The 10,692-nt window shown below is 41.2% G+C and overlaps 2 protein-coding genes across 12 annotated transcripts in view; both read left to right on the plus strand.

The window, feature by feature from the left end:
- The first annotated feature begins 1,788 nt into the window (after positions 1 to 1,788).
- On the plus strand, positions 1,789 to 3,503 carry LOC123380869. The gene is made up of 2 exons (XM_045040524.1): positions 1,789 to 2,664; positions 3,265 to 3,503. The coding sequence occupies exons 1-2, from the start codon at positions 2,055 to 2,057 to the stop codon at positions 3,294 to 3,296; spliced, it is 642 nt and encodes a 213-aa protein (XP_044896459.1). The 5' UTR covers positions 1,789 to 2,054; the 3' UTR covers positions 3,297 to 3,503.
- Positions 2,447 to 10,692, plus strand: part of R3HCC1L (R3H domain and coiled-coil containing 1 like) — a 103,494-nt gene continuing 95,248 nt past the window's right edge. For 2 of the 11 annotated variants that reach the window (XM_045040521.1, XR_006587209.1), the window contains exons 1-2: positions 3,646 to 3,891; positions 6,150 to 6,309. The gene's annotated coding sequence lies outside the window, so the exon portion shown is untranslated. The other 9 variants (XM_045040522.1, XM_045040523.1, XM_023240810.2 and 6 more) reach the window with 8 other exon arrangements.

The raw sequence follows: 10,692 nt of genomic DNA on the forward strand, positions 1-10,692 counted from the left end.
GAGGCATCCCTGGACCACCTTGTTAAAGTAGTGTAGTATTCTCTGTCCACTACCATTCATTGCCAGGATGTTTTGTCACAAAGCAGCCCAGCTCAATTTGTAAATGTAGAGGTCTTTGTTTATTTTCTGTCTAATCTGCTAGATTGCAAGCTCCTTCACAGTAGGGACCAGGCTTTTTTGTTCTCCACTGTATACCCATCCCTTCAGCATCTTGCTAGTTTCTGGTGCATAGTAATAAATAACAATAAAAATTTGCTAAGTGAAGCTGTTGCAAGGGATTCATGTAATAGGGGAGTAATCACCACGATACAATGTAGAGATGCATGAGATGATAAAGGCAGTGATGTGCTGGCAAACTGGCTCTCCAAAAAGGAAAACAAAACAAAACAAAACCCAAAGGCCCTCATTTGTCATTTGCTTATTTCCATGGTGGTGTAAATACTCCCATCACTGCTGATTTCAAGCTTCCAATGCTTTAGAAACTGACTTGGAAAATTCCCGAATATTTAACAGTTGGCTCTTCAAATCTGGTGTGATCTGGGTGTAGTGTTTCACTGGAAGAGAGGTTGGCATGGATGCAATGAATACCCAGGAAAGAGGCAGTATTTCATCTTGGCGGAACTCGGCAAACACTTCCTGGAAGAGGTGACACGTGATCTGTGTTTTGAAGGATGGGTGTTGGCTCAGGCCCTGTGCCTCTAAATTGGCTAACGTAGCCCTGCTCCCAGTAGCCCACATTCAACTGTTCCTGGCTCCCCTGTTTGCCTAAGAGTTATCAGCTGACTCCGTTCAATCCTCAGAAAATCCTTCCATGTGGCTGGTGTTCTGTTGGGTTTGCTGTTAGTCCAACAGAGGAGAATTAGACAGGGTAGAAGTTAGCACAGGGAGAAGGGAAAGGGTTTTCCAAACAGAGGGACAGCTTTTGCAAAGGTGAGCGAGCAAGTGTGATCAGGCAGTCTGGTAAATCTAGATGTATGTGGGAGGGAATGGAAGGAGATTAGCTCCTGACAGGTTTTGTTTGATAGGCTGAGGATTCCCACCCTGGGCTGGAGCAGGTGTCAGAAAGAAAGGGAAAGGGACTGATTGTTTTTCCTGTACAATTCTTATCACAGCTGGTAATTGTGTTTTTTGTTGTTATTATTGTTGGTTTTGTTTTTGGTATGTAATCATTTGATTAAAATCTGTCTCGTCCAAGAGAATGTAAACTCCACAAGGGCAAGGACTGTCTTGTTTACTAGTATTTTCTCAGTACCCAGAACAATGCCTGGTGTAGTCAATAAAAAACACCCTTGTTAAGTGATTCAATCCCCTGGGGAACCTTTGAAGTTTGCCTATGCGCATCTACCCTAAAATAAGATCTGTTATAAGTCTCCTTTCTTTGAACCTCCCAACCACAATACAGGATAGGGAGGGCGGGGAATAGTGCAGCTGGCATTCTCATTTTATAAAAGCTACGGAAGGGATTCACCTCCATACCTCTTCCCAAATTCAATCAAGTGGATCCTCTAGGGGATATTACCAAAAGTGTGACATGATTAAATTTGCCATTTGCATAACTGGGTCAGATAGCAGTAGGGAGGACTAGAGGTGCTGAGGTGCTGAGACCAGTAAGGAAGCCAATGCAAGAAATAATGCAGGTCTGAGTTAAATCCCTGGCAGTGGTCGTGAGGAGAGAGCAGAGTCAAGAGATACTTGGGAGATAGACTCTACAAAATTTGGTGACTGTGTGGGCATGGGTGGAAGAGGAAGCAAGAGAAAGAGAAATGTAGGTTGGAAGTTGGAGTGAATATTAGTCAATAGGGGATGGGTGGTTTGCTTTACAAATTGCTACATTTGAGATGCCTGTGGGACATGGATGAAAAGGGGTTGTTTATGACGTTGGGAAGCTCAGGTTTCTCAGCCCGCACCTTTCACTTCATGGCCAGGAACTCTGGAGAACACTACTAATCGTTAAGAGATGGGTTAGAAAAAGAATTCTTGAAGGAGACTGAGAAGGATGGCGTGAGAGGAAGAAAGAAAATCCAGAGAGTGACATAGAAAATAAATGATAAAGAATGTCCAACAGCTTCAAACGGCGTCTAAAGGTTAAGTTAGAAGACCTGGAAATTCCTCACGTGAGTTTGGCAATTAAGATAATGATGGCCACATTGCCATTTTCTTCGGGAGCAGAACCCGCAGGGCAGAGCACGAAGGAGGAAGTGGAGACGATGGATTATATTGCCTTTTTCAAAAAAACTTGGCCGTTAACGGAAAAGGAGGGATGGTGTAAGAGCGGGACGGGAGGACGTCTCAGCACGTTTATAGCTAAAGCGAAGCCCAGAGGGTGGAGCAGACGGAAGCGCAAACCCCTTCTCGCCCTTGCAGCTCTGCCAGCCCTCCCCCCACGTGACCGGGAGGCAGCCTGTGCAGCCCCGGCCTGGAGGGACTACAGCCCCCAGAAGGCCCCGCGGCGCGGGTGGGGGGAGGAGTCGAGGCCTGGCGCGCGCCCCAGCGGCGCGAGCGGAAGAGCAAGAGCTTCGAGGAGGTGGCGGAAGCGGAGAGCGACGGCACGCCCGGTAACGAGTAGCCCCACGTCCCTGTCCTTTCCTGCCTCTACACCCTTAGCTGGGGCTGGTCGCTCCACTTCTCCCCACACACTTTGGACAAGACTTCCTTTCTCTTTTTGTTAGTTACCGGTATTTTTTTCCCCTCACGTGACTCACGGGGCGGGTCTCCGTCTGGGGCGGAGGTTACTGGGAAGCTGCCGCCCTTCGACCCCTGCGGGCCCTGGGTTGCAGGGATCCTCCCGAGGCCCTTTTGCTGTCCTAGAGGCTGAGCGCCCGCTTTGGGGCCTCTTCCCAAATACTCTCTGCGGAGAGGACATTCCTTTCCCGGGTTTCAACAGGTACTGAGCGGGTCCGTGGCGATCCCCCCAGGGGTCAACGGGGCTGTGGGCCTCAGAGGCCGCCCCGAGAAGACCCCGGGGCTGCTGGCGATTTCCGGGCTGCGAGCATTTTGAGGGAGTCCGCTCGGCTGTCCAGGAGCCCCGGGCTATGGGCATGAGCTGGGAGTGAGCTGTCTGAACGGGAGGATGTACTTCCTGGTTTGTTGGGCGGCCCTCGGAAACCCCCAAGTCCGATTATTAAAAGTTTTCTTTACTCAATAAAGCCGCCTCTCAGAGTTGAGAAAGGAAAGAAGCACAGGGTTTGGAGACTAATGTCCTGAGACGAGTCTCAGGTCTGTCACTTGCTGGACTTGTGATCTTTTGTAACCCGTTTTCCGCAGCCTCGGTTTCTAGATCTGAAAAACGGGGCTAATTTGGCCTGCCTGCCTTCAGTGTTGTGGGCGTCAGCGGATAATATGTGATACGTGGGTGAAAGCATGTATCAGATATAACTTTATCCTCCTGTCTCCAGTCTAGGTCAGTTGAATTTTAAAACCACGTTCATGTCTTTGAAACTCGATTATAAACATGACCATGCTCTTTGTGAAAAGCAAATGATTTAATAAATAAGGGGAAGTGACTTTGGAAACGAATACAAGCCATGCAAACGTTAAGCCATGTACCTCTTGAAGAGGTGACTTGAAGGCCCTGTCACCTGTGGAGTCCGTTTTAAACTTCATCTGCAAAATTAAGGTCTCCCAGAGTTAGGACACTTCCCTACCCCCAACACACTCGCCTGTCAACCCATTTTGCTCAGTTATAACCTTCCTTCACCACAAAAGTACAAGGATCTCAGCACTTTCTGTTCATCAGTTGTGCTAAACTGATGCCTGTCTCCAGCAGGTCTCGTATTTTTTTACCCCCTTTAAGATACTTCTGGTGCTAAGTCTAGCTCTAATTCTAACACAGTTCCACTGACCTTGTGTGCACAGTAGCTGAAATACTGGGGTCATCTTCATCTGTCCTAGGTATGTATGCTAGAAGTCTGTTTCCTCATAGAATTCAGAATGTAAATAGCCCATATTCCAGTGTTCTGGCAGTTAAGATCTGAGACTCTAAGCAGGTAGCTTTTTTGTCTTATTTTTCCCCTTGTAGAGAATGGGATTTTACAATCAATATAAGGGTTTGGAGGTGTAGTAATAAGGTAATCCTAACTTGTATTTATACTGATAATCATCGGTTGGAAAATGCTTAAATGTGGTTCAAAAAAACAGGATGGCGGTACAGTGAATTAGTCCAATGTACAAAGGTGAACACATTGCGTTCAAATCCTGGTGTTGTGACTTACTTTATGACTTTTGGCAAATTAGTTGACCCCCCTGAGCCTGATTACTAGTTTCTAGGATAGATACAATAACATTTATCTTGCAAGGTGTTCATAAGGATTAAATGAGATGTTACTATAAGAAACTCAGTAGTGCATAGAGTAAGTGCTCATTGCTTTGTTGCTATTGTAATTGTTGACTATGATGATCAAAAAATGATAATTTAGATAATGTATTTTCTTGAGATTCTTTTTTTTCCCCAAAATACTGTAAATAGAAGTTCTCATTCTGCAGTGTGTTTCTTAGCAATTGTATTTTATATAAAGATTATATTAGGCTATTTTTCACTTTTAGAGGTTTCTAAAATGCTATTGTGAAAAGATTGTTGTTTGGGATGTGCTTTGGTGCTTCATTTGTAATTTGCAGTAAGGATGCTGGTTTCTGTCTGCACATTGTAGATTGTAGTAGAACAATTATCTGTGTTTATGACTTAGTTATTGACTATTGACTAGGACATAGTTTTATAGAGCCATTTTTTGGTCCTTCCCCTCATTCCTGCCTTTTCTTTTTCTTTTTTTTTTTTTTTAAGTCAGACTGTTTGACTCTAAAAGTTAGTTAGCTTAGTGGGTAGGTTCCAGAGAGTTTGGTGACCTCATTTTTTATTAAGGTAAAACTCTTAGTGACATTGGTGTACACATTTGCAAGGAGTGAGAGTTGAGAGAAACCAAGAAGGATAGTCTAATAGAGAAAATTGATCTGTTGGTCAAAGCAAAATCTTAGGGTTAAGAATCGAAATATTTATTTTTATTTCCTACAAATGAGTTTTGACTACAAGATACCTGCAGACTCAGATTTTTAGGAAATGTTTCCTTTACTCTGTTTTAATGTGGTATCCTCTGGCTCTGCCCTGGTAATTTCATTCTTCCAGTTATGAATCTGCAAGATAACTATTTTTTCACTATAGACTTTTATACAAAGCTATGACAATAGTCATTTCCATTAAAAATTACTTTGTATGCTATAATGTATTATTTTTTCCTTTGTCTTAAATGCTTGTGTTCTTAAAGAACAAGAATCTTTGCTGTTTTGCTTAAAGAAGTTTTGGAAGGTAAACTCATTCTCAGCTTTAGCATCTAAGTGTACGTAGTGGATATGCTCAGTAATGTCTGTGCTGAATAGTTCTGAGTAAGAACATTTTGTTGATTGTCGTATGTCCCTAAGGCATGCTGTTGAGAAACTATATGGTATTGTGGAAATAACCGAAGCTTTGGAGTCAAATCAAAGTTTGAATTCAGGCTCCACCACTTAATAGGTTATGACTTTGGTTCATATTATCATTCTGAGTTCATTTTCTTATCATCTGTAAAACAGGGATAATAATAACCAATCTTGCATGACTGAAAAGATTAGAGATTTTTTGAACTAGGCACATACTAACCAGGGTTAGCAAAAGGTAGATTATGTTAGCATTACTTTAAAAAATTTTATTATTATATTTTTATGATAATCATTGATTTTGGTCAAACATTTATAATTCATTCCTCTAATACTTCACATGATCAGTGTATTTTGTTTTGTTTTGTTTCTGTTAGCCAAGGTTGAGGTTGTTGACTGTAACCATCAACCCATGAAACACAGCAAAGCTAATTGGCCAAGATTTTCCAATCTGTGACCCTGTCCTCATTAGCTCCGTAGACTAACCATTCACAAAATAGCTCACCAGAATGAATGATAAAACTGGTATATTGTTGATTCAGTACTTATGTACTCATTAGACATAATAGAATTAAGTGAACTAGTGCCAGAATAAAAGTATAGATTTTTAATGATAAACCTGTATAAATATAAGACTAGCCCTCACACTCTGTATAAAATTGGGGACCTACAGGGTGATCTTTGACAGTCATTAACCTGAGTTATAATTTAGACATTTCTTCTTTGTTGAACTGTATTTGTTGCAGACTTCCCACTTATAGAAGTGGAAAGAAATGGAACTAGGCTATTGGTAGCTTGAAAGAGAACCCTACTTCTCTGCCACCCATCAGAAAATGTGCTCTTAGCTAGTGGAGAAAACATTTAGAGTTCCTTGGTGATGCGCCCAGCAGGATGGATGAAGTCTGGGTAAGTCATAAGAGTTTATTGAATTACGGAAAAATTCCAGTTGACAGAGCTTTAGATAGAAGAGAAGTTATAGGGTGTTGCTCAGCAAGCTGTAAGCCTGCATTTGAAGAGGGTTTTCTACTCTCTCAATAAAACATAGACCAGTTGCTTCCAGTCTGTGGTGTGCATTTTTCACTTGTCTCATGCTAGCTTTCTATATAGCTTTCCATTCTTCAGATTCACTCTTCAGTTTTATTAACATTTGTTGTCCCTCTTATATCTTTTTTTTTTTTAATGTCAAACATGGTTGTTTCCAGACTAGGGATAAAAATAGAGAAGCACTGTTGGAAACAGCAGGTCTGGTGTCTAGTATTGTGAGATTCCCAAATAACACTGTTAACCTGTTAATATAATGGTATAGATTTCTGACAGCTGACCGTTTTACTTGATACAGAGGCAAAAACAGAGGCAAAAGGTATGTGGCGCTCCTTAATAGGAGATTTGCTTCTTAGGAAAGAATACATGTAGTGTTAATACTGGCTTGCAGTTGGGCTGTTTCAAGTTTTTTTTTTTTTTTTTGCCATGGAATACCAGAAGAGTATTAAAGAAGAGAAGCACTTGGATATAAATCCTAAACTCTCAAATTTATATCAGTAGCCCAGTATGTGTTTTCTTATCATCTATAAAATAGGGATAATAATACCATTCCTGCTAGTTTATCAAGATTAGAGGGAAAAGGTGACAGAAATGTCTTGGAAATGGGGTAGGTAGCTGTGGGGAAGAAACTGACCAAAAGGCAGAGCCCATGAGAGTAACACAAACACCTATCCACGCACACACACACAGACATACGCACTGGAGGGAAACAGAAGAACACACACAATAGGCAGAGAATGAGGGTCATCTAGAGACGGGAAGTCAGAAACACTGAGAGAGACAGTCTGAGGCAGAGTTAGAAAGAAGAGTAATCAGAGATGTAGAGAGAAGGGCCACCTTAGAAATGATAGATGCAGAGAGGGAGACAGAATGCCGGAGGGATCTGGGAGGGCATGACCAGGAGATGGAGAGCTTATTGAGGTAGTTGTTTTCTGTTACCTGAGGAGACCTTCTAAATATTTGTAATTAGCAAGGAAAGGGAAGAAAAGTAGATATTAATAGCAAACAAGTAACATGTTTATGCAGTTTTTATTCTACTGAAAATTCTCCTTAAATTCTAAATTTATTTTGTATATTTGGCATGCTGACACCAGAACAGCTTCTGTTACAGATCTATTAACCTCTTGTTTGACTCTCTTCATAGTGTATTTTAAACACATTTTTAAAAAATTAAATAAAACTATTGTTTTCTTTTGGAGTGCCTGGGTGGCTCAGTCAGTTAAGCATCCAACTCTTGGGGCACCTGGGTGGCTCAGTCGGTTAAGCGGCCGACTTCGGCTCAGGTCATGATCTCGCGGTCCGTGAGTTCAAGCCCCGCGTCAGGCTCTGTGCTGACAGCTCAGAGCCTGGAGCCCGTTTCAGATTCTGTGTCTCCCTCTCTCTCTGACCCTCCCCCGTTCATGCTCTGTCTCTCCCTGTCTCAAAAATAAATAAATGTTAAAAAAATTAAAAAAAAAAAAAAAAGCATCCAACTCTTGATTTTGGCCCAGGTCATAATCTCATGGTTTGTGATATCAAGCCCCACATTGGGCTCCGTGTGCTGTCAGCACAGAGCCTGCTTGGGATTCTCTCTCTCCATCCCTCCCCTGCTCATGCTGCTCTTTCTCTCTCTCTCTCAAAATAAATAAAAAACATTTTTTTCCGAGGCACCTGGGTGGCTCAGTCTGTTAAGCGTCTGACTTGGGCTGAGGTTATGATCTCAGAGTTCCTGAGTTCAAACCCCACGTCGGGCTCTGTGCTGACAGCTCAGAGCCTGGAGCCTGCTTCAGATTCTGTGTCACCCTCTCTCCCTGCTCCTCCCCTGCTCAGGCTGTGTCTCCCAGAAAAATAAACATTAAAAAAAATTAAAAATTTTTTAAATGTTTTTTTTAATTAAAAAAATTTTTTTTAATGTTTATTTTTGAGAGAGAGAGAAAGAGACCGAGTGCAAAGCAGGTGAGGGGCAGAGAGAGAGAGGGAGACAAAGAATCCGAAGCAGCCTCTAGGCTCTGAGCTGTCAGCACAGAGCTGGTCTGGGGACTGGAACTCGCGAACCCGGAGATCATGACCAGAGCCCAAGTCGGATGCTTAACTGACTGAGCCACCCAGGTGCCCCCCCCCCCCAAATTTTTTTTCTTAATAAATCTGGTACATGGTTGCTGTAGAAAACTTGGGAAATAAAGAATTAAAACAACAAAAAACAGCCTTATAATATAAGCACATAACGAAGGCCACATTTTTCATATTTTTTTTAGTCTTTTTTTCTAGGCATCTGCAAAGCTCTTCTACTTTCCTAAAGAAATCAAAAAGCTTTTTATGAGTCCAGATGATTTTATAAATTAACTGTGGTGGAATTAACTTTATGTACCAGTTTTGGCACTTAAATACTTCTATAAACTATTTGTATACTTGTTTTTATTTCCTCCCATTCTAGATTAGATTAATAACTATATGTTATTTACCTTTGTGTTTTAAACATCTAGCAAAGTGTTCTACATGTATCAGGTACTCAGAATATATTTGACATGAATTGTTGAGTTCCCAAGTGGAAACTGTCTTATTTAAACAGGTCTGTCCAATTTCTCATTGGCAGATTAGACCTTCAGTGTTGAGAAAAGCTTGATATTAGAGTGTATGTGTGCACGTACGTGTATAGGTTTCATATGAATGGAGCTACTGAACTAGGAAAGGGCGCTTTTTCTGGTTAGCTTTTTGTGTAGCAAGCCACTCCAAAACTTAGCGGTGTAAAATACCCATTTTATTATGCTGTGGATTTTGTCTGAATTCAGACAAGGTAGTGAGGAGATGGCTTACCTGACCTTTAGGTGGAAAGACTTATAATTAAAAGCTGGTGGTGACCTGCCGGCTCCTGGAGGTGTCAGCATTCAAGTCTGGGGGCTAATGTGGCTGTCCCACGGAACACCTGCCTACAGTTTCTCCACATAGACCAGTGGAGCTTCTTGAGAGCAAGGTGGTGACTGTTTCCTAAGAATGAGCATCCTAAAAGAACCACGCGGAAACTGTATTGCCTTTTGGGACCTACTCGTGGAAGTTCCATAGTGACATAAACTTGCCAGAGTCAAAAATAGCAGTTACACTGAACCCACTTCTCACGGGAGAAGTGTCAAAGTCACACAGGCTGGGGACAGGAGATAGGTGCCATCTTTGGGAAAGACAGTCTGTCACAAGCAATTGAACTGAAAAAGAGTACGTTACAAATGAGTTAATACAATTATCACATTTTGAATTTCAGTTCATAAATTTCCTGTTGAGTCTTAGTAAGGATTTCCCCCACTGTTGATAGCATTTTTATTCATTTATTTTAAATACTTATACTAAACTTGTAAAAACTTTTAAACTCAGAGCTATTTTAAGTTACTTTTTTGGCTTTTGAAATCTGAACAAGATCTTACTTCTTTTTTTAACCCAGTTTGCAAGTTGGTCAGTATCTGTATTTGGGCTTTTTCACATCCCTTTTTACATTTCAAGTATTGTTTTGTAAATAATATGGTACATGTTCACTGTTGAATATGTGGAATATCAGGAAAGAAATAAAATCCATGCATAATTCCACCTCTTAGATGTAACCAGTTTCAGGTCCATAATTTCTTATCCATGTTTCCTAAATTCAAACTGTTACGAGAATGGGAAGTCTTTAAGAAGTTTGTGGCAAACTGTGTTGGCAGCAAAATTCAGTCTGCACTGATGTCAGGCTACTTGTAGTCTTTATGTTACATAGTATAGTGATTTATACTTTTCCCATAGAAGTATTAATGTGTTTAATTAGAGTTTTGCCCGAAGCCCTAGTTGGAATATTTTGTAACATATGGAATATGTACCATATTAACCTTTGTAAAATATAAAAAAAGTTCGTGAATTGTGAAGCCTCTCTGGCCCCAGGTGTTTTGGGTAAGGGATGTTGGACTGGAATTAAAAAAACTAGTGCCAGGAAAAGATGAATTTATAGCCTATTTAGTGGTCCTAAGTTTTTTTATCCTATGAATCTTTTCAGAACTTTTGTGCTTTCATTTCACATTTTCATTTTAGGAGACTACCCAGAAGGAAAATTAGTAGTCTTGATTTGTTTATGTGGTGTGTTACTCTCTACAACTATCCCAAATAACAGTTTCAATCTCAGTGTGACCATCTTTCAATACATTCAGAATTTCCAGTGACCTTTTAGGCCTCTTGACTGACTCTTCTAGTGTAAGAACCAATGATTTATTAAGTACTGGAGTCAACAAGCCCCAGGAGCCATGTAGCTCTTGG

The sequence above is a fragment of the Felis catus genome, chromosome D2, assembly GCF_018350175.1.
Source record: "Felis catus isolate Fca126 chromosome D2, F.catus_Fca126_mat1.0, whole genome shotgun sequence".
Classification (NCBI taxonomy): Eukaryota; Metazoa; Chordata; class Mammalia; order Carnivora; family Felidae; genus Felis; species Felis catus.